General features: G+C 37.7%; 2 protein-coding genes across 6 annotated transcripts in view; one reads left to right on the top strand and one right to left on the bottom strand.

The window, feature by feature from the left end:
* The window catches only part of DLD (dihydrolipoamide dehydrogenase), a 51,497-nt gene that overhangs the window by 23,793 nt on the left and 3,559 nt on the right, over window positions 1-24,145 (top strand). The window contains exons 9-14 of one of the 5 annotated variants that reach the window (XR_014297223.1): window positions 3,491-3,681; window positions 4,341-4,511; window positions 4,829-5,018; window positions 5,438-5,575; window positions 6,475-6,564; window positions 6,653-6,836. Coding sequence is in view for 3 of the 5 variants with exons in the window: in XM_082662152.1 (XP_082518278.1) it covers window positions 3,491-3,681; window positions 4,341-4,511; window positions 4,829-5,018; window positions 5,438-5,575; window positions 6,475-6,672 (888 nt within the window). In the remaining 2 variants the exon portion in view is untranslated. Of the gene's footprint in view, window positions 1-3,490; window positions 3,682-4,340; window positions 4,512-4,828; window positions 5,019-5,437; window positions 5,576-6,474; window positions 9,474-24,145 lie in introns of those variants that run through there. The other 4 variants (XM_082662154.1, XM_082662153.1, XR_014297222.1 and 1 more) reach the window with 4 other exon arrangements.
* LAMB1 (laminin subunit beta 1) overlaps window positions 13,896-24,145 on the bottom strand; it is a 73,630-nt gene continuing 63,380 nt past the window's right edge. Inside the window, exons 27-34 of the mRNA XM_082662151.1 lie at window positions 23,684-23,925; window positions 20,788-20,991; window positions 20,089-20,233; window positions 18,453-18,660; window positions 18,122-18,263; window positions 15,827-16,003; window positions 14,361-14,520; window positions 13,896-14,183 (exon numbers count right to left, since the gene is read on the bottom strand). Of these exons, the coding sequence (XP_082518277.1) occupies window positions 14,047-14,183; window positions 14,361-14,520; window positions 15,827-16,003; window positions 18,122-18,263; window positions 18,453-18,660; window positions 20,089-20,233; window positions 20,788-20,991; window positions 23,684-23,925 (1,415 nt within the window). The 3' untranslated portion in view covers window positions 13,896-14,046. The remainder of the gene's footprint in view (window positions 14,184-14,360; window positions 14,521-15,826; window positions 16,004-18,121; window positions 18,264-18,452; window positions 18,661-20,088; window positions 20,234-20,787; window positions 20,992-23,683; window positions 23,926-24,145) is intronic.

The following is a 24,145-nucleotide window of genomic DNA, read 5'->3' on the forward strand; positions in this document are numbered from 1 at the left end:
TGCTTAATGATATTTCTTCAGTTCACTCCACTTTGAAAATTGTTCTCACAGATGGATAAGAAAAGCAAGAAAAAAGGAATAATAATAGATTTACTTTCTTTTGTTAAACAGTATAATAATATCCCAAGCAGTAATTCTATTTCCTCCATCTCTGCACTTTTGCTTTAGGTTTTTTACAAGCCTTGGGTCATTCCAGATATCTTGCCACAATGTTTTAGGTGTCTGTTACCATATTGAATTAGTTTTTACGTGTCATTTTGAAAATTTAGGCTTATCAGAGAATTTACTGTGTAGTCATACATATCTCTTTACTTCCTCATGAAGTTAGTCATATGACTTCTATTTTTTATTTATACTTCTTGTTCCTTCTTCCATTACAGTTTAATGTAGTTCTTTCAAGAACATAGGTTTTGGAATCAGATATAAATTTGAATTTTAGCTTTGCCTCTTCCTTCTTAAATTTATAACCCTCTCTGAACTAGTTGATTCATCATAAAAAGGAGGAAAAGAATAATTGCCTTATAAGATTTTGTTGGGATTTTATAAAGTTAATACTTTTAAGAAACTTAACATAGTGCCTGGCATTTAACAAGCTGTAAATAAATTGTAGATCTTATTGGAGTTTTCCTGTCTCTAAGGATTTTGAAATCAGCTTTCCTAAAGAGTAGGGCACTTGGCTATGGTCATTGTTCCTTACTTTGAATTATAGACTTCGAGATGCTGCTTCTCATCGTTACTACTCTTACTATTTCGATTTCGGTTCAGAAGAGTGATTCCTTTCTTTTAAACACCTTTATTGAGATAAAATTCACATATATAGTTCACCCATTTAAAGTGTACAATTCAGTGATTTTTAGTACATGCACAGTTATGCATCTGTCATCAGTATCTAATTCCAGAACATTTTCATCACCCCAGAAAGAAACCCCGTGACTATTAGTAGTCATTCTATATTCCTCCCTTCTTCCAGCCCTTGGAAATCTAATCTACTTCCTGTGTCTATGGATTTGCCTATCCTGAACATTACATATAAATGGAATTCATGCAATATGTGGCATTTTGTGTCTGGCTTCTTTCACTTAGCATAATGTTCTCAATGTTCAGGTATACTTCATTTCTCCTTATGGCCAAATAATTTTCCATTCTATGGATATAGCATATTTTTCAAATTAATTGATCAGTTGATGAACAATTGGGTTGTTTCTACTTTGGGGCTAGTATGAATAATGCTGCTGTGAACATTTGTGTAGAAGTTTTTGTGTAGACATCTGTTTTCATTTATTTTGAGTATATACTTAGGAGTAATTCTGTTTTTAACCTTTCAAGGAACTGTACAGCAATTGGGAGATTGGGATTGACATATATACACTAATATGTATAAGGTAGATAACTAATAAGAAACTACTGTATAAAATAAATAATTAAATTAAATTTTTTTTAAAAAAAGGAGTTGGGAGGCTAGAAGGAGGAGCTCTCTCGCCCTACTACTAGTAGTCAGTTGCAGATCTAACAGGAGGAGACATACCTTGCATCTCCAACAGGAAGAAGGTTACTACTGTACTACCGCAGCAGAAGGAAGGAAGATTCTCCTTGCAATAACCTTGCCAATGGGAGACTGTCATTACTCAGCCAATAAAAAACCCCTACAACTTCCAATTTGCAGGACTCCAGTGGACTTTTTATTTGTAACAGCCTTCCCAACTCCACCTTCTCCTCTATAAGAGAAACATTCATCTTCTTTGTTCTCTGGACTTGCCTGTGGTTCACCATGGATTGTATGCCCCAAATTGCAATTCTTTGATATTCCCGAATAAACCAGTTTTACTGGTTTTTTTAAAAAAAGGAACTGTACAGCAAAGTGAATCAGCTATATATATACATATAGCCCCTCTTTTTCAGATTTCCTTCCAGGTTCGTTTTCTTATTGAGTTTTGAGACTTCTTTATGTAATCTGGATTTAGATTCTTTATTTAAATCCTTTATATGTTTTTTTTAATTTTATTTTTGCCTGCGTTGGGTCTTTGCTGCATGCAAGCTTTCTCTAGTTGCAGTGAGCTGGGGCTGCTCTTCATTGTGGTGTGTGGGCTTTTCATTGCTGTGGCTTCTCTTGTTGCAGAGCATGGGCTCTAGGCGTGTGGGCTTCAGTAGCTGTAGCTCGCGGGCTCTAGAGCGCAGGCTCAGCAGTTGTGGTGCACGGGCTTAGTTGCTCTGCCACATGTGGGATCTTCGTGGACCAGGGCTTGAACCTGTGTCCCCTGCCTTGGCAGGTGGATTCTTAACCACTGTGCCACCAGGGAAGCCCCCAGTAGATGGTTTGCAAACATTTCTTCACAGCCTGTGGTTTCTCTTTTTGGGTTCATGATACTATCTTTTGAAGAGAAGTTTTTACTTTTGTTGAAGTCTAATTTATCTTTTTTCTTTTATGGATTGTGCGTTTGGTATTGTAGCTAAGAAATCTTTGCCTACTCAAGGTCACAAAGATTCTCTCCTATATTTCCTTCTAGAAGTTTTATAGCCTTGGGTTTTACATTTAGGTCCATGATTTTGAGTTACCTTTTCATGTATGCTTGTTAGTGGATTTTTAGTGTCATTGTATTGCCTCTAGTTAACTCAGCTCTCACCCCAAAAATTCATGAAATTTTAAAAATTAATACATGAACTTAATTTAGTTGGTAAGGTAAACTCTTAAGGTGAATTTTAAATTATGAGATGAATTTAATACAGATTCTTGCAAAGGATATATTCATAGCTTTTCATAGTTTATTTAATGCTGTAAAATTATCTTCATATTGCCAGTTTCATATATAAGTATTCACAAGTTATAACTGATAAAATGTTGTTAAAATATAAAGCCAGCATTTACTTTAAATTATAATTTGAATGAAAATATAAACATTTCTCTGTTGAGAAAATAGAATACGAAATCAGTTTAATATTTTGCAAGCATCAGTAATTAGCAATAAGAGGTTACTTCTTCCCTGTCAAGACCTTCCTTCCCACTGCTGTTCCTCTTTCTGGACCAGTTACCAGCGTATTTCATTCCTTCTCCAAGTCTTTGTGCAAATGGCACTCGCAGTGAGGCCTTCCCCTGGCCACACTGTTTAAAATGACAGTCCCTCTCCTTTCAGTAGTCCTGGTTGTACTTCCTGCTTTATTTTTCTCATAGCTCTTTTACTGTCCTCTGCATGAATTTTACTTATTTGTCTCCCCTGTCGGAATTTAAGGTCCCTGAGGGCAGTGTTTTGTTCACTGACGTATGTCTATCACCTAAAATGGTGCCCTAGCATATAGTACGTGCTCAGTACATGTTGAGTTAGTGAATATTAAGTTATATATGTTTGTCACAGTGTTAATTTTAAACCTCAGAGTTTCTAATAGGAACATATTAACACAAGAAAATATCTTACAATAAACTGTTTAAGATCATTTTTTTAAACATTTGCTATAGAAGCCTTTATTTTTATGATTATTGTTTTTTTATTACGTGCAGGGCTCAGTTTGGCAAAGACTTGGTGCAGACGTGACAGCAGTTGAGTTTTTGGGTCATGTTGGTGGAATTGGAATTGATATGGAGATATCTAAAAACTTTCAGCGCATCCTTCAAAAACAAGGATTTAAATTTAAATTGAATACCAAAGTTACTGGTGCTACTAGGAAGCCAGATGGAAAAATTGATGTTTCGTAAGTATGCTACATTTGTTTTTGTTATGATACCCTTCTGTGAGTTTCTTTAAGAAAAACATTCAGTTTTTAGAATCAGATTCTTCTATAACTTAATACCATTTTACTGTGTAGTATAACTCAGTATTGCTTATCAAGTCAGTCCACTGAAATTCACGATTGCATTGATAGAAAAATGTAGCCAGTGTTCTCATTTGTAATGTACTTTTTCATAGTATACATTCAGAAAACTTTAAACTCTCAACGTTCAGTAAAATTAATTCAGTATTTTTAGACAGATACATGGGGAAATCAGTAATATTACTGATTCAGTTGCTTACTGTGTGCTTGGCATTCTGTTTGTTTAACACTGAAATAACTTGCCTAAGGTCACATAGCTGGTGGGGGCAGAAGCAGTGCTTGAACTTGGATCTGTCGGACTCTAAGACTTAATGTTCTTAAACTGTGTTATACAGCCTGTTGTTGCGAGGTTCTGATGATCGACCTCTAGAGGATATGTACAGTTTTCTTTGCCTGACCCTTATGTTTACTTATAATAAAATAAACTTACACTGTTAGAGGTGTCATTGATACTTGAAAATGTCTGGTCTTAAATTTCCAAGTCTATCAGCTATTCATGTAGATGCGTGTTTAACAGTTATACACTGTTCATTATCTAGTATTGAAGCTGCTTCTGGTGGTAAAGCTGAAGTTATCACTTGTGATGTACTCCTGGTTTGCATTGGCCGACGACCCTTTACTAAGAATTTGGGACTAGAGGAGCTTGGAATTGAGCTGGATCCTAGAGGTAGAATTCCAGTAAATACCAGATTCCAAACTAAAATTCCAAAGTAAGTTGGATACTTACTGCATTTTCAATAATTTTAAGCAACCACTATTTTGAAAATACGCTTTTGTCATGCTTAAAAAGTACCTTGGCTTTGGGGAAGAACAGTAAACTTATAACATGTAAAAGCAAAAGTAATTAATTGAATTTTTTCACTACCCAGAGATTAGAACCTGAACTCACAGACATTTGAAGAGCTGTATTTGATTTATTTTCTTGGTGACTTTATAACTAGAAACGTGTATTTTGTTACCCTGGTATAACTGTAGATGAGTGTCTGTGATTTCAGAAGTTGACTGTTTCTTTTGATCTCCGTGTCAGTATCTATGCAATCGGCGATGTGGTTGCTGGTCCAATGCTGGCTCACAAAGCAGAGGATGAAGGCATTATCTGTGTTGAAGGGATGGCTGGTGGCGCTGTGCACATTGACTACAATTGTGTACCATCGGTGATTTACACACACCCTGAAGTTGCTTGGGTTGGCAAATCAGAAGAGCAGTTGAAAGAAGAGGTAATTCAGAGTAGTTTTCCTCTAATGTGTGATTTGAGTTGACACCAGTGGTTGAGAATCCTTTCATTATTGCATTAATGCATTTTAATAACTATGTAGAACATTATAGGTAAGTTTGTATAATTTTTACTTTGTGAGTATCTTAAAGGAGATCATTTGGTTGCCTCTATTCAAAAACTAGTAATTCCAGAGCTCTTACATTTCGCTTTGAAATATATCCAGGTGGGCTGACATTTGTATTTGCTTGTGTTTGTACCCAAACTGTATTTCAGTAACAAGCCTTTTGGTCTTTCCTTCTATATGCTTTGTGAAGAATTGCCTTCTTGGGATTTATTTTCTGAAGAAATGGTAGACGCTTTCACCAAATGGGAATGAATTTTTTGATACCTATGTACGTTCTCATTTTCTGCTTCTCACAGGGTACTGAGTACAAAGTTGGGAAATTCCCATTTGCTGCTAACAGCAGAGCTAAGACAAATGCTGACACAGATGGTATGGTGAAGATACTTGGGCAGAAATCAACAGACAGAGTATTGGGAGCACATATTCTAGGACCAGTGAGTACTGTAAAACCAGAAACCCCACTAGGATTTCTGGAAAGCATTGTTATTTAGTAGATTAATTTAAAACCACCTGGTGTTTACATTCTGCGGTTATTATTTACTAGCCAAAGTTTGAATATGGCTTCTTCATGCATCGTTTCTAGCACTGACATTCTTGCCCATCATATCATCTGCATTCCATGCTGCAACTAAGTTTATCCCTTTAAAACATACACCAGGCCATTTGCCTGCTTAAAACTCTCTAGTGGTCCTTTCTGCTATAGACTTACATGAAAGGCTCCGCTGAATTTGGCCCTGGTTACTTTTCTGACCTCATCTCTTTCCACTTGTCCCCTTTGCTCATTAATTCTCTGTCTTATGGGCCTTCTCTCAATTTCTTCATAGGCTGAGCTTGTTCCCATTTTAAAGCCTTTGTTCTGGAATCCTCTGCCTTCATATATTTGCATGACTGGCTTATTATTCAGGTCTTAGCTTAGATGTTACCTTCTAAGAGAAGCCTTTCCTGCCACTGCACATGAGGTATGCCCTCCCCTAGGTATCTGGTGCATCAGTAATGATACTAGAACATTTGAGTGCTTCCTCTGTAACAGTTTTTCCTAGATGCATGCATCAGCTTTAGTTTCCATGACCCTTTGAGGTAGGTGGTGGTGTTCCCATTTTTGAGGTGAATAAATGGGCCAAAGCACAGAGTCAGTGAGTGGTTAGGGCAGTAAGTGGTAGGAGTTGAATCCTGGCCATCTCGCTTCAGAGCCCAGGCTCTTAACTTCTGAACTGCTTTTTTTTCTGTTAAGGTTTTTCTGACTGGAGGTAATTAACTGTTCTAATCTCTCGTATTAGAAGATAGTTGTTTTTGCCATAGAAACAAAATTACTTCTTGGTTTATTATTTTAAAGGGTGCTGGTGAAATGATAAATGAAGCTGCTCTTGCACTGGAATATGGAGCATCCTGTGAAGATATAGCTAGAGTCTGTCATGCACATCCGGTAACAACATACGCAATTAATGGCTATCTCAAGTTTCTTCTGATTCACAAATACTTGGTTTTTAATTCTAAATTTCTTCCCTTTGCAGACCTTATCAGAAGCTTTTAGAGAAGCAAACCTGGCTGCATCATTTGGGAAATCGATCAACTTTTAAATTAGAAGATTATATTTTTCTGCAATTTCCTGGGAGCTTTTGTAGAGGTAACATTTCTGAACAGGAAATGCTCACAGCTCCAAGAATTTCTAGGACTGAATTATGAAACTTTTGGAAGGTATTTAATAGGTTTGGACAGAATGGAATAATCTCATATCTATATTTTGAATAAATTTAATATTTTATTTCACTGCGTTAATACTGCAGAAAAAAGCTACTTATAGTAGCATCCTGGAAAATTTTCTTCAACCCATATTTTCATGCTGTTTATGAAAGGCTCAACCTCACTGAATGTATGCTAAGTAGCTTTTATCTCGGATACAGGATTTACTTACATGGATGGAGCTGGAGTATGGTATGTGAACAGCTGTGTTTGAAACAAGGTGATCAAGTTATTTTAAACTTGGTTTTCACATTGGAAACAGTCATTAGAATAAGTTAAACATGTATAAACTGAACTGATGTAAATAAAAAATGATGGTCTATCAGGTATTTTAATCCCCAAAGTCTTGGCCGTTAGAGGTAGAATTTGTGTTTAGATTTTTAAGGTTCTAGTGAGGTCTGCAGTCTGAAGTATAGTTATATAGTTGACCAAAGTAAGGCAGTATATATACGAAATTCATATATTAAGTGGAGAAGCAATGTATTCCAGTGGGAAATTAAGATATGGAAATAAACATGTCTTAAATATTCATAGTGGTTATTCTGAGTGGATGTCAAGATGGTCCTAGATTTTTTATGACTACCTCTACCATACATTCTTGTTTATTACTCTTTATTATTGCTTTTATAGGCCTGGATAGATCTTTTTTTCCCACACTGTAGGACAGTATTAAGGTATTTAAAAGGTCATTATCCTTTTATCTGTTCTAGTGATACCTACTAAATGTTTAGCATTTATTTTTAGAGAAACAACATAAGGGAATCTTTAATCTCTTGTCTTTTCTGAAGTGGATTGCCAGTGTATCCTGGCTGGGTAAAATCGACTGTTTCTTTAAAGAGTGCTATAAAATTATATTTATTGATAAATATTTAAAATGGCTGTTTCTTAAAACACTTAAATAACAAAGTGTTGAATACTAAATAGACTTTATTATAACTAAATTTAAGAATCATTTCAGATTCATTCATCGTATTTGATATAGCATAAATTTCTAAAGAAAGTAAATGAAGGAACTGAAATATGCAAACCAGATATTCACTTGATTGCAATTTAAAGGTTATATATCGTCTTAAGGAAAGTTTGGAGAATGTAATTTATGAGCAGAAAGCTGTATGGAATAAGAAATCATCAGTTGATCCATAGATAAAAGGAAAATGTTTTGTAGCCTTCAGGTTTTTATTGATTTACATGTAGGTCACATTTTCCTTTTACTTCACACGTCCAGTGCTCTTGAATTGTATTATGGTCATTATAAATGGATACATTGTAAAGACTGGATTCTGTTACATACCTCTGAAAAATTCAGAATTTTTTAGTGGGCAGTTAACTTGGTTAAACTCCAAACTCTTGTCTTTGTGCGTGCGTGTGTGTGTAGGGGGAGGGCGGGTGGACAGCTGAAATCTCTACGCAGTTGTTTTAGCTTTACCTGGGCTATCTGAAGTTTGTGCCATGCACATAAAGTTCACAGGTCAGCTAGAGATTGGACAAGGGATATGCAGAATTTATACCTCTTTTCTGGGGTTCCTCCCCTCATATTTCAGTTGCTCTTGGTTACCCCAAACTCTGTCCTCTGATTCCTTAACCAGTAAAACTTGGCTTCTCTTCAAGTTGCCACTTGGGACCTCCCCTCAGTGAAAAGCTATTAAAAATGGAAATCTCACGCAAGGCTGTTATTTGAGTGCAACGTGCACCCCCCTCTTCTGCCTACTTCTGGTTGTTGTCCAGTACCTTTACTTCTGAAAAATATATTTTATTCAGAGTTTTCAGTTGTTATCTGTAGGAGTGGTGGTCTGATATGTGCTATTTGCCATTATTGGTAATGAACTCTGCATCTTTTTAAAATCTGAAATCCCAATATTATGTGAAGTGCTAATTTATTTAAACCTCAAACATGTCCTCTACTCTAGGTACAAAGATTCTGATGAGGGAATAGTGAAATGTAATTTAATACAAAGTCCTAGCTATAGAGACACAAAAGAATAGTTAAGTGCAACTTTAAGGATTCTCTTTCACTGTGAGAATGGAAATATATGTGGTTGGGAATGAAGTCCTAGGTATAAGACAAATTTTTAATGTTCGCTTATTGTTATTGAGTTCTGAGTATTCCTTGGCTTGTGAAGGGTGGGGCTATTAGTTGTCCAATTCATTGAGCTGATTGAAATTACTAATTTTAAAGTGTGACTTTTAGTTGTTTAGCTGAAAAGCAATGAGGGGTAGTGAAGGTTTCTACCTCTGCTTAATTGTAAGTAAAATACTTATAATCAAGGGGAAAAAAAAAGACTTAGTTGCCCTGGTAGATGAGGAGGTACAACCACCTTGCTAGTTATTAGAACTCCTATCTAAATAAAAGTGACAACTGTGTGGAACCAGAGGGAAGTTGCCTTATTATTGAGATTACAGCCATTAACGTAACTTTTGTTCAGGCCCAGCTTCAAATGCAGCTGTGTTGTATGTGTGGGTTGTTGTTACATGGTACAGAGTAGCCTTTTCTATAAGAAGAATGTGTGCAAAAACCACTTAAGACCTGGCCTGTTTCCAGCCAACTCAGCTATAAAGTCGACAAAGGCTTGGCAGTTGTATTCCAGCTATATCCTGTGGAGTAACAGTTATCTGATTGTGAAATCAAATAAAATTCAATGTAAAATCTGAGAAATTATAGCATCCTTCTGTACTTTGAGTAGCACTGCTCACTGTGCACAAGCAGTAATATCCCCAAACTTTGGCTTAACTTAATTTAAACGTTCCCCTCAGCAACCCTAGCCCTGTTTTATGTGGCAATACTCGTATTTTTTTTAATTTTATTGGAATATAGTTGATACACAGTGTTGTTAATTTCTTCTGTACAGCAAAGTGACTGAGTTCTACATATATATATATATATTCCTTTTTTATACTCTTTTCCATTATGGTTTGTCACAGAATATTGAATATAGTTCCCTGTGCTATACAGTATGACCTTGTTAATCCATCCTGTATATAATAGTTTGCCTCTGCTAATCTCAGACTTCCATTCCTTCCCTCCCATACGCCCCCTCCCCCTTGTAGTTGTAAAGGCAACTACAAGTCTGTTCTCCTTATCTGTGAGTCTGTTTATGTTTCGGCGATAAGTTCGTTTGTGTCATATTTTAGATTCCACGTGTAAGTGGTATCATATGGTACTTGTCTTTCTGATTTATTTCAGTTAGTATGATAATCTTTAGGTCCATCCATGTTGCTACAAATGGCATTATTTCGTTATTATTTATGGCTGAGTAGTATTCCATTGTACATATGTACCACATCTTTATCCATTCATCTGTCAGTGGATGTTTAGGTTGCTTGCATGTCTTGGCTATTATGAATAGTGCTGCTGTGAACATTGAGGTGCATGTATCTTTTCAAATTATAGTTTTGTCTGGGTATATACCCAGGAGTGGGATTGCTGGATCACACGGTAATTCTATTTTTAGTTGTTTGGGGAACCTCCATACCGTTTTCCATAGTGGCTGCACCAGCTTACACTCCCACCAACAGTGTAAGAGGGTTCCCCTTTCTCCACAGTCTATCCAGAATTTGTTATTTATAAACTTTTTAATGATGGCCATTCTGACTGGTGTGAGGTGGTACCTCATTGTACTTTTGAGTTGCGTTTCTCTAATAATTAGTGATGTTGAGCATCTTTTCATTTGCCCATTGGCTATCTGTATGTCTTCTTTGGAGAAATGTCTATTTGGGTCTTCCCATTTTTCGATTGGGTTGTTTTTTGTCATTGAGTTATATGAGCTGTTTGTATATTTTGGAAATTAAGCCCTTGTCAGTCACATGGTTTGCAAGTATTTTCTCCTGTTCTGTAGCTTGTCTTTTCGTTTTGTTTATGGTTTCCTTTGCTGTGCAAAAGCTTGTAAGTTTGATTGGGTCCATTTGTTTATTTTTGTTTTTATTTGTATTGGCTTGGGAGACTGACCTAAGAAAACATTGGTACGATTTATGTCAGAGAACGTTTTGCCTCTGATCTCTTCTAGGAGTTTTATGGCCTTAAGCTATTTTGAGTTTATTTTTGTGCATAGTGTGAGGGCGTGTTCTAACTTCATTGATTTTTTTTCTTCAGGATTGCTTTGGCAATTCTGGGCCTTTTATGGTTCCACATAAATTTTAGGAGTATTTGTTCTAGGATCACACTAAATCTGTAGATTGCTTTGGGTAGTATTGCCATTTTAACAATATTCTTACAGTCCAAGAGCATGGGATATCTTTCCATTTCTTTGAATCATCTTTAATTTCCTTTATTAATGTTTTGTAGTTCTCAGCATATGTCTTTTCACTTCCTTGGTGAGGTTTATTCCTAGGTGGGTTTTTTGTGTTTTTTTTTTTTTTTTGATGATTTTATAAGGATAGTTTGTTTACATTCCTTTTCTGATATTTCATTGTTAGTGTAAAGAAATACAACTGATTTCTATATGTTAATCTTGTATCTGCCTACTTTACTGAATTCATTTATCAGTTCTACTAGTTTTTGTGTGAAGTCTTTAGGGTTTTCTGTTGGGTTGGCCAAAACGTTCGTTTGGGTTTTTCTGTAAGATCTTACGGAAAACCTGAACAAACATTTTGGCCAACCCAATATATATAGTATCATGTCACCTGCATATAAAACAATTTTACCTCTTCCCTACCAATTTGGATACCTTTTATTTTTTTCTTGTCCAATTGATGTGGCTAGGATTTCAATACTATGTTGAAGAAAATTGGTGAGAGTGGGCATCTTGTCTTCTTCCAGATTTCAGTCGGAAACCTTTCAGCTTTTCACAGTTGAGTATTATATTGGCTGTGGGTTTGTCATCAATAGCTTTTATTATGTTGAGATATGTTCCCTCTGTGCCCAGTTTTATAAGGGTTTTTTAATCATGAATGGATGTTGAATTTTATGAAGTGCTTTTTCTGAACCTATTGAATGATCATGTGGTTTTTGACCTTTCTTTTGTTGATGTGGTGTCACACTGATTGATTTGCATATGTTTAACCATCCTTGTGACCCTGTGATGAATCCAACTTGGTTGTGTTGTATGACCTTTTTGTGTGTTGTTGGATTTGGTTTGCTAATATTTGGTTGAGGATTTTGATGTCATAATCAAAGATACTGGCCTGTAACTTTATTTTTTGGTAGTTTCTTTGGTTTTGGTATCAGGGTGATGGTGGCTTCATAGAAAGTCTTTAAGAGTGTTCCTTCCTCTTCAGTCTTTTTGGAAGTGTTTGAGAAGGATCAGTATAAGTTCTTCTTTGTATGTTTGGTAGAATTTCCCAGTGAAGCCATCTGCTCCTGGACTTTTGTTTGTAGGGAGGTTTTTTTTTTAAAATTACAGATTCTACTTCGTTTCCAGTGATTGGTCTTTTTTTTGGTGTATGTTGACTTACAGTGTTGTTAGTTTCTGCTGTACAGCAAAGTGAATCAGTTACACATATATCCACTCTATTTTAGATTCTTTTCCCATATAGGTCATTACAGAGTTATAGGTAGAGTTCCCTGTGCTATACAGTAGGTCCTTATTAGTTATCTATCTCATATATAGTAATGTGTATATGTCAATCCCAGTCTCCCAATTTATCCTCCCATCCCCCCTAGTAACCATAAATTTGTTTTTTATATCTGTGACTCTGTTTCTGTTTTGTAGATAAGTTCATTTGTACCTTTTTTTTTAGATTCCCCATATAAGTGATATCATATGATATTTTTCTCTAACTTACTTCCCTCAGTATGACAATCTCTAGGTCCATCCATGTTGCTGCAGATATTATTATTTCATTTTTTTATGGCTGAGTAATATTCCATTGTATGTATGTACCACATCTTCTTTATCCATTCCTCTGCCAGTGGGCATTTAGGTTGCTTCCATGCTCTGCAGTGCACACTGGGGTGCATATATCTTTTCTAAGTATGGTTTTGTCCTCTATTCCTTCTTGATTCAGTTTTGGTGGGCTGTTTCTAGAAGTTGTCCATTTCTCTAGGTTGTCAAATTTGTTGGCATATAATTGTTCATAGTATTCTCTTATGGTTTTTTGTGGTATCAGTTGTGATTTCTCCTCTTTCATTTCTTATTATTTCTTGTGTCTTGTCTTCTTGGTGAGCCTGGCCAGAGGTTTGTCAATTTTGTTTAATTACCCTTTCCAAGAACCTGCTCTTGGTTTTATTTTTTTTTTCTTTTAATCTCTGTTTCCTTCCTGGTCTTTATTATCTCCTTCCTTCTGCTGACTTTGGTTGTTCTTCTCTTCCTAATTGTTTTAGGTGGTGGGTTGAGTTTTGTTTCTTAGATAGAAAGACCTGGGTTGCTATGATCCCTGTAAGAACTGCCTTTGGTGCATCCCATAGATTTTGTATGGTTGTTTTCTCATTGTCATTTGCCATGAGGTATTTTTCAATTTCTTCTTTGATTTTATTGTTGACCCATTGGTTTGTCAGTAGCAAGGTGCTTAATCTCCCTGTAATTTTTTTTTCTGTGGTTGATTTCCAGTTTCATGCCATTGTGGTCAGAAAAGATACTTGAAATAATTTCTATACTCTTAAATTTGTTGAGGCTTGTTTTGTGCCCTAGTACGTGGTCAATCATAGAGAATGTTCCATGTGCACTTGAATGTGTAGTTTGCTTTTTGGGGGGATGTAATGTCCTGAAGATATCAAAGTCACAATGCCCTAAAAGTTGCTTTTGTTGTTCTCTTGCCTAGAGCAAGGAATACTTAGAGGAGTTTTTGGAGATTGGAGCAACTGAGCAGTCGGAAATGGTGAACGTAGCTCAGGCTACTGCCTTCCTCTTTAATCTCCACCTGGGAATCCAACTGGGAGGTGATTTTAGGGGTGGATTTGTAGAGGATATTGACCCAAACAGATGACTGATATTTGTTTATAGACATAAGAAAAATTAGCATCTCTATGAAGGCAATCAGCTTGCTTTTAAATCCATCTTTTACAGTGAAAATAAATTCTTTGTTAAAGGGATTCATGAATGCTTAAATCAGGAAAAGTAACAATGAGTTTAAGAATTATTCCGAATATATATTTATATAAAAGCACTGTACTTTATTTAGCTCCATACAAAAAATGTGATTAAAAACATTAAGAGTCAGTTTTTACCATGTAGTGATTTTGCTTTGGTCACAACACCGTAGCCATCTTTTACTTATAGCCCCTCCTCCTCTGTTACAAGCAGGTGCTGTAAACAGCCACTTTCTGGCTTATATCTTTTAGGAGTGAACGGACTTCTCCTTCCAGTCTTACTAATTCTTGAGCTTTGTCTTCTAGATATTTTTGATTGTCCTCATATTTTCTTTCTAAATCTGTGGGAGATGAAAAGGTCTGAGCAGTTACACTACTATGATGATCTCAAAATCAAATACTGATCCTTTTTGCCTATAAGGCTCTATTTAAGTACCTAAGACAGAATGAATAGATGTTTACCATTTAAATAAACTAAAAAATCATGAGTCTTAAGTGAAAGAAAAAAAAATCTATACCTTTCAGGAGTTGCAGCTTGCTGTTTGCTTGAGCCAAAAGTGTTTTTGCTTCGTTTTGTAGCAGTTCAGCTTTCCTTCTGGCATCAGCTGACTCTTCAGTTTTTTGGGCAATTATATTTTCCACTTTCTTGTACTTTTCATCAAGTTCACCGTCCAGAGTCTGCAGTTCCACATTTCAGCACAAAGAGGTAATAGCATCAGCAGTTATATTTAAGACTGGTAAACGGTGGCAAGCTTGGATGAGATTAACTTGCATGGCAAGCAGTCTGAATTAAAGGCCATGACCAAGGGTACTCAGGCTTCAAGCTCCCCAGTAGTAAATAACTGAAAACATTAACTTGAAACAGTGGAATTAGATACAACGTTTGACATGAGTTTTTTAAATGAAAGATCTTAAAGACATGTTGTGGTAGGTCTTTGCAGATTAGTACTTTTCTACGGAGATGTCGTAGGAGAATGCATGGAGGGAGAGTTTGAGAAATAGGGTTTCTCAGAGGTAGGTTTGCCGAGATCCAAATTTAGAGATCAAAAGAAGCCAAAAAAAAAAAAAATGGTAAGACCATCTTGATTGTGACTAATTTAGGGTTGATAGAGACTTGCTATCAGGAAAATCAGAGGGAAAAGGCAGATTTAAAAAGGAAGGGAGGGCAAGATTATAGCACAAGTGGGTTTGTAAAGATGGTTGTGAGGAATTTCATGTCAAGGGGTTTTCTTATTTCTAGTGAAATTTAATATTGATGCAAAGTGTTCTATAAGAAGACTACTTGGGAGATTTACGCTCTCAGACCTGTAGGAACCTAGACCAGAATGAAAAAAGACAGATGGGGCAGTAAACTTACTGTTCTCTTCCCCAAACCACAGGTGTAGGGAAGTCACCTGTATGTAATGCCTAAAAGCTCGTCGCTTCTAGGAAAATCTCGACTTCATGTCAGTTTATAGCACCCTACTATTCGTTTCAACACTGCTCTGAAAAGTTTCTTTAAATATTTGCTTACAGAAATTTAGAAATTAAATGTGTCTCAATAATTAGTTGGCTTGTAGTGAGAAATTTAAGCTTGAGACTTTCCTCTGCAAAATATATAGTATCGTCCACTGAGAAGCTATAGTATCGTCCACTGAGAAGCAAGAGGTGGTTAATTCCCGATGAGCACAGAAGAGGTGAGATAAGGGTTCTCTACTAGCTGTTGTCTGTTAGGAATTCTTTAAGCAGTTTCTACGCTGCTTTGAAAGATTTCTCAAAGGGCCAGGTAATTTGCCATAAAGGTCTTCCTAATTGAAATACAAGCTCAATAATAACCCTTATCCAAGTTTGGATTTGAGGGCCTACATGTGTATGGATACATTTATATCCACTCCCATTCTTTTCCATCTGTGTCTCTGAAGACTGCTCTTTCAAAACAGGTCACTTGGAGGAGACTAGTTGCTCCTTTATCCACATAGCTGTGAAGTTCCAAAGATTTACTTACCTTCTTAACATCTTCTGCACTTTGTTTCACAGTATATACTACTTTTTCAATATATTCTGCCTCCCCAGAGTTCTGGGCAGCTTTCCGCTTAAGTTCTTCCACGTTTCTCTCTAGCTCGCTGAGGCGCTGGGAGGCATTCAACAAGGTTTCCTCGGAAGCTGCTGTTTCAGACTCGATCTAAAAGCATCATCATTCAGCAAGCCATTAATTCAAGAAGTGGTAGCAAGTGCTATGACCACAGTGTAGAGGAAGATTTAAAAAGCTGCTATGACATTGCTCTAGAACAAAAGAAATTTCAAGAAAGCTTATATAAAGTGCCCAAGTTTAAAATAGTCTCTGTTCTTTCACTACTTCTGCTGGTCTAGGCTGAAATTTTTGTAAAATTTTTCGTTACTGAACCACCTCCAGGCAGCTTGATGTGTTGAGAAAGCACTTTAAGAACTTGCCTAGTGTTCACAAAGCAGCAGATGTGAGTAGAGGGATATCCACACAACTTTGTAACTTCCAGTCAATTTTAATTTTTTTCTATCAACTGTAAATGTTAAACTCTAGTAGCATAGTACTTCAGAAACGACATGGAAATCAGGAATGTTAAAACTCTGAAAAGTTACTATAGGATTGTGAGATGGCATAGGTCTGGGAATGTTATAACTGGACGCTATAAGTGCTCAAAATTATTTAGGGAAAAAGTATCTTATCTGTGCAACTGGTGAGGGTCCACATTGGCTCTCATTTCAAAGTAATTAGTAACCATTGTTTTTAAAGCTAGCCAAAGTAAGCCTGAACCATAACAGAAGAACCAGTTTCACTGAGCACCTAATTTTTCTGAAAAATGATCTTCAAGGCTGGCTCTATTCCACAGAATTACTCTGAAATAACAATGTAACTAATGGGTCAGTATATGCATATTAGTTAACTTAGAAAACAATTCTTAGGGACTATTCTTACAAGATAACCCTTACAGTTTTAAGTAGGCGAATAGTTCGTGACAAGCTTTCGTTAGTGTGGTTTAGGTAAAGGCTCTATTTTTTTTTACTGTTATTAACCTGAAACACTTCTGCCCACCATTATTAACTTGCAACAACAAGCCAGGTATCGCACCTACAGTTTGATTAATAGTTTCCATTTTGCTTTTCAAAACAGTCATTTTTTAAAAAAGTCACTTATTAACATGTTAACAACACACTGACAAATTTGAAAATCCTACAGGTAGAAAAAACAGTAATTGAAAGGGTTAGAATGTAGTCTGGTGGGAAAACATAATTTTTCTAAACTTGAACACGTAGCCTGAAGAAAGGGCCTTAAATTGCTCATAATGTAAGAAAGTGGCTTGGGAACGGTCCGGCTTCATTCTACTGAGAGTAATGGAATACGGGAAGATGGGCTTTTATCAACTACTGGTAGGGAAAGCAGGCTGAAAAGGCATTTCCCAAGATTTTAAACATTAGGGGTCGTTGGCTTGAGAAGGGGGATAGCAGCAAGTAATAAGAGCATCTAACTTCAAAGTGTATTCTGAGAACATAAGGAGGAGTTAAACGAGTCATCCGTTTTCTTTACCCAGTTTCATAAAAAATGAACTTTCCTAAGATTGGAAGGAAAAATTTGCCTCTCGAACTCATTTTTGAAAAGTGAAAGAATAAAACAGAATTAGTTTGCATTACTTTTAAGAGAGAAGTGTTTAGAATAAAGCACTAAATCCATGTGAAAAGTTCTTAGTGTCTCTAGGGTATTTTGCTTATAGATGTCCCATGCATTCTGAACAAAACAGATTGTTTAGTGCATTCTGAACAAAACAGATTGTTTAGCTGTAAGAGCTCTATTAGGTTCCTCTAAAACTGGGTGTTAGAAGCAGACATTTTGTGAATGATCACCTCATAAATCTTGAGACACCGGTCTTACACGCAGTTGCTTTTGGGCTGCAAAACCTTGCTCTGTTCGTCCTCTCTCTCCAGCCAGAGATGGTCTAAAACTGGATAAGAGTAAGAGTGTGCTTCATACTAAATAAAATCTGTGTGATTCCTTGAAGGAACAGGAAACTCTTTTTATCTTTCTTAGGCTTTCTGTGGGGATGAAAATGAGAGGGGGTTTAATGTTTCTCTTTAGAGTCCTTTTTCTTCCTTGAAAATGACACTTTAGTACCTTGTGCGATGGGAATAATTTAGATTTACTGAAAGGACTCCTTTAGTGTTCAATTGTAAGAATTTTCATAGATAACTGTCAAATGCGCTTCTTTTCTGATAAGAGTATATGCGCCTGCATTTTCTCCCACGTGTAATAATGATTGCAATGTCTTACTGAAGTTAGCAGGTTCTGGGTTCCTTGGATGTCTTCATCTGCTTGTTTAATTGCCTTCTCTGCTGCAATCTGGGCCTTTTCTGCTTCTTCCAGAGCTTCCTTTACCATGTCTGCAGTGACTTTAACATCTGTTGCACTGTTGCTGAGTAAAAGAATGAGACAATGTATTATATATGTGAACATGAAAAAAGTACTTCCTCGCAGAAGAGAGCATTTCTTTTAAAGAAAAGCCTTCCTGAAATGACCCTGAGAGACTCACGTGGAGAAATACTTTATTCAATGCTAGATACACAAAGCCCCCCCTAAATGCCATAATACTGTCTTCAGATACCTGGCTCTTTGAGCTTCTTCTAGCAACATCTCAGCTCTGGCAATGTCAGCAGCACTCTGCTGTAGAATAACCTCTACTTGAGAAAGGCTTTCAACTCGTTCACGAATATCTTCTGTCAAGTTCTGTAACTGCTGTGGGGTGCTAGGCATTTCCATTTTCAGTACTTCATTAGCAACTGCTTCAATGCTGTCCAGGTCAGCACTATCCTCTGTTAAAAGCAAAGATATTCCCGTGAAGAGGTGAAAAATCATACATGGTTCACTCATTCAACCACTTACTGGTCATCTACTATGTGATCAGCATGGTGGGGTTACACCAAGACACAGGTACTTCCTATTTAAGAGTTTTTAATCTAGGTTGGGGAGATGAGACCTACACACAGGAACAGTATTGCAGACAGTGTGTACTACTGGAGTTGGTTGTAGGCTGGGGTCGTTGGGTAAAACTGTGGAGGGTGAGGAACTGATCAGGTTTTGAAGGATAACAGGATTTGAGAGAAGAAAGAACATCTCTGGCTGGAGAGGCAGGATGGGCAGAGCAAGTTACGTGGAAGTTGAGTGAAGCGACTGGTTTCTGATTGTAGAAAACGATACAGGCCAGGGTAAAAAAGCTGGGTCTTGATCCTAAAGGGCAATGAAAACTTTCAGTTGAGGTTGAAAAATTAGGTAGGATACTACTGTGAATGCAGATGTAAGTGTTGAAATTCCTAATAAATTATCTGGATTCAGGAAACTACAGAAAGGGAGAAAATCCAGTCAGAAGCAAGAGAATCAGGATAGTTGCCTTATCAAAGAAGGCCAGGGAGTTTCAAATGTCAAATGTGAAAAGAGGTCAAAAAAATACTGGAGTTTAAACTTTAAATATGTCATTGATATTTAAGGCTTTTTTTTTCTTCTTATAAACTGTGAAAGAACAGAACATAAAAATGGAGCCCTAAGGGTTTAAAGCACAGGATAATATGTGAATATTCCATAAGATATCCTTAGCAAACTGAGAACAAAGCTGATATGCTTAAAATGACAGTACAGAAAGATGAGAAGTGCATGGATCCTAGAACGATGGAGCTATTCTACTATTGAACTTACTGTGTGTTATAATATACATCCCTTTTTTGATTAAGTCCATTTCAGTTGAGAGTTTTCTTTAACTTGCAGCCAAAACTATCCTGAGTGGTAACTAACACTCAAACTGTGACCTGCAACATTTGTGAGCTGGACCACAAATCCCAGAGATTTTCTGTTTCTGTACAGAACACTTAAGGTATAGAGCTCTGTAACTAACTATAATATCCTATAAATAATAGGATTACAAAGCTTTAGGGACAATGTCAAAAAAGCTCTACTTTGAATTAAGGTTCTTATGACACATTATATGTAATCTCTAACACAAATTTCAAATTTAGTTCTCATAGTGTATGTTTGACTTCTTGATTTGTTACGTGGGTACCACATCGGGTGTGTCTGTTTCAGCATAAGTTAGAGGTTATTTACATATACATATAAAATTTTGGAAGTATTTTATTCCCTGCAAGAATTTTTTATCTACAAGGCAGATTTGAATTATGGCCTCTCAAACACTCTTAAAAAATTGTTGGACAGGAAGAAATGTCTAAAAGTAGAATGAAAAAGTTCCTTACGGGTCAAAAAGTTCCTGATTTGCTTGATCAGATTTCTCAGATCCTCATTGCTCTTGTCCACTTTTTCTTTGGTAGCATTGGTTTTCAACAGAACAGCTTGAGCATTCTGTTTTGCCTCATCTGCCCTCAGTTTTGCTTCAGAGACCTATGTATGGGGAATAAAATAAATGGTCCAGAAAATGATGTCGAAAAACTTTTTAGAAACAAACATCTCCCCTTCAACCATATTATATTCTTGTATAGACAAAGTATTCACTATACCAGTTCCTATACAACAGTCTTACATAGCTAGGGCTAGCATATAAAATTTTTTTCTAGTTGTTTTTAATTCCTCCAAAACATTTGGTGATGTAGAAGATGTTCATTAGTTTTGTTCTCAGGTACCAACCTACATACTTCAGTTAACAGGAAGTTAATACTTCATGTCACTTCAGAAGAATAAAGGCTCAATTGAAATAACAGCTGGAGGTATTCATAACCCTGGACCCATAGTTAATACATGGTTATTTCAGTTTATTGTGAGAAGCAAGTAGATTCTTAAACCATCTATGAATAAAAACTTCCTCCTCTCTTTCCCTGACCTCACAAAAACTTAGGCCTTTTCGTTTTAGTCAGCATTTGGAATTGACTTGGCCCATTCAGATCCTCCAGTCCATAACAGAAAGGAAACAAACAAAAACAGCCCATCCGTTGAATTACCATCTTGGAGAGCCTTTCCACCTCAGCCAGGGCACTCAGGACATCTTGGTCAAAGTCCATGGCTTTCTGCCAGGCGCCGTGTGCGACAGCGACCAGCCCGCCACAGCCGGGCCCCCCACACTGCTTCTGTCCTTCGTCAGTTCTGCAGTTTGGGCCTCCACATTCGGTCTCGGAACAGGAAGCTCCCGGAGGTGTTCCACACGTCTGCAGCGAGCCAAGGAACAAGCACGGGGTGCAGAGTGAGTCCGCTGCAGCCAACAGCTGTGCAGAGCCTGGGTGGCCCCAGAGAGCGTGTAGGTGGTCCTCAGCGAGGGTGCTTGAAAACAGTATTCAGGATAGAGCGGAGCAAAGAGCTCAGGGCTGAGCTAACCTGCTTAGTTCCAAGGAAACGATGATTTACAGCCCTGCATCAGTACCTTCTGCCCTAATGAACTGCAATGCTATATGGGTTCTGTGCAGGGTTATCAAATGTTATCTGCTCCATCAGGCTGAAGTCAGCCCATATGAAAGCCAAAGAATGTGTCCCGTCCCCTTTCTCCTAACTGGTAGGATTTACCAAAAAAAAAAAAAAAAAAAAAAATATTGAGAACCTTCTTTAGACTTAGCATCCTGTTAACTGTTCTGGTGAAAAGGATGATATAAAAGGCCCATTATTGGGCCTTTTAGTAATTTCCCATCTAGTAAGGAAGACAGATCTTTCTAGGTAAAACGGCCAAGAATAGCTCAGATGCTGCAAGTGCGAAGGAAAGCAGGCAAAGCAGAGACCACTGAGTATTACTGTAGTTTGGGAAGGAGTATTGGCTGGTGGGATCTGTGCAGGGGAAGTGGGGGAACATTCCACAGGGGAGAGGAACAGAGAAGACAAAGGTACGGGTATAACTTTCCAAATAACCTCCCAATGGCCCTGCCAGACTCCTCCAGACTCCTCCTTATCTACCAGAAACTTCCAAAGACCAGGGCTTGGTTGTAGAATATACACAGCAAATTACAAGATTGCTATATGATGGAAAAGGCTGAGCAGGAAGAAAAATTACATTTAGAGCTATCTATCCTTTTGTGGAAAATGGTCACGTTGAAAAGAGGCAAAAGCTATATATACTACAGTGAAAAACAGTTAACAGGATACTCCCAAACAAGTACTCCTTTTAATAAGTAAAAGAGTAGTTTTGAATAAATAGTCAACTGTTTAACCTAATAGTTTTGTAATAATTATAATCCCATTATATCTCAAAATAATAGTCATTAATGTGTCTGGTTTACAGCACATAAAAAGCTTCAGAAAATAACATTTATTCCGCATGCTGTACAAGAACATGAGCCTTAATCAAGAAGAGATGCTTTCTAAAAACTATCTGGCAGCACACTAGAAGATCTGTTTTGTTTTAGCAGCCTGGCAGGCTTAAAAAAAAACCCAGCATGGGTCTAACTAAATATACACAAAGACAAGAACCAAAGGTACTTGAAAAACACAAAGGAGCAAAAATTTTTCTACACGATAAGTGGTGGTATGGACTCTATAAAGGGAACTCTCGCAGGATCATTAACACACGCACAGAGTGGGAGATGGAAGGAGCGTAGGCTGTTCCTAGGCCAGGCCCCTGACGGAAAGCAGGCCCAGGGCAGGGCTCCCGCTCCTGTGGCCAGAGGCACCCACTGCAGCCCCCCCCCCCCGCGACACCCTCTGCTGCAGAGCAAACATTCTTTAGCATGCTTATCTGCTTTTCATTTTAGTTTGGAGAGATTCTGTTTGTGATGACTAGTTTTTAATTAGAATTTATACAGAAAGAGCCAATATACCGAAGGAAGGAAGGAAGATTTGGCATTTCACGCTCGCCTGTGATGGCTTTGTCTCAGGTGCGATTACACATTGATCTAGGCCTCTTTCTCTATTAGAGAAATGGTGACAGGAGATCTCCTAACTCCCTATTTCCATTAGATGCCATCAAGTTTCCTAAGATAATGAAAATATAACCTTGTAGGCATTAATTAGAAAGCACAGTGTGTTTTTGTCTATTTCGGAGAGGGGGTGGGGGGGGAGAAGGCTGGGGGTGGTGGGAGAAGGCTGAGGGGGGGGAGAAGGCTGAGAGGGCGGGGGACTGTTACTAAGACAAAATTGTAGCGAAGCCTGAACTCAGCTTCCTAGGAACCCACCTTCCCCCTTGTACTGATCCTCTGTTCTAAGCTAAGAGAGCAGAAGCCTTATAAAATAAAGGTACAGTATATAAAAACATCCTCCAGAGTCTCTCGGACGGGTGCTCTTCCATGAAAAACAATGGGGGAGCAAGAGGAAGAAACAGGCTTAGTTTGGCTTTTGTTTTTGGCTTTCTGCCTCATTTTCATTGAACTCGCTACTCAGTTTCATTTGGCTTCAGAATTACTTTTTAAAAGCTTCCGGGAAATGAATCCACTTCCTAGGCTGGTCTTCACTAGGTGAAGTTACTGGGACAAGGGAGCATTTTAACACCCACCCACCCATGAAAAAAAATTCTTTAGCGCCCTTTAATTTTTTTAAGAAGTCTCTCCCAGAATGATTCTCAATTGCTCCCCTGAGATGGAGTTTGCACTTCAAATCAGAACAAAGTAAAAAATGTCCACAGTATAAAAAGGATCCAGTTTAGATAAGAAGGCAGTGACTCAATTCAGCAGCCTTGGGATAGTAGTCCTGATTCTTGGTTGTACCACAGAGAAACCTCTAGGAGAGAGGAAGGTTGGAAACCCACACACTGTTGTGTTTAATCTGGCTTGGTCACTGGATACCCCAGACTGTGGGCCAGAGACTGAGCCGCGGAGTTTCCCTCCTGCTGACTCATTTGCAAAGTGGACAATGTTAAAGACAAAGCAGGGTGTTTTTTCTCCTGAAGCATGGCAGCCTTGAGGCCAAACCCTCAAACCTTACCATTTCGGCAGCAGCTGAAAGGTCAAGACTTTGTAGTTTGCCTGCCAGTTCATCCAGAAGGCGGGCCTGCTCCTCCTGTTTTTCCCTGAACTGGGACTCTCGCTCCAACATCAAGTCTTCCACTCTGTCCCGAGTGCGGGCCGACTGCTCCACGGGGCCACTGGAATCTGTGGTGGAGGCGTTCACACGCTCCTCTGCCTCGAGAGACATCTGGAAATACTTGGTGATGCTGTCCAAGGCGCCTAGGGCATGAAATGAAATTGCCCATAGTTAATCCCCTTGTACTCCATCTCCCCGTCAAGCAACGGCTGTATTTCGCGTCTAAACTGACCTTATGTGGTTTTGTTTTAAAATTCAAGGAATAAAATCTTTATGAAGAAATGTAACTTTCCTCTCATGATCAATGAATACACTTTGTCCCGTTAGCACCTAACTCTGGCTCTGGAGGATGCCAAACATCTG

Source organism: Grampus griseus (assembly GCF_964374135.1).
Source record: "Grampus griseus genome assembly, chromosome: 9".
NCBI classification, from domain to species: Eukaryota; Metazoa; Chordata; class Mammalia; order Artiodactyla; family Delphinidae; genus Grampus; species Grampus griseus.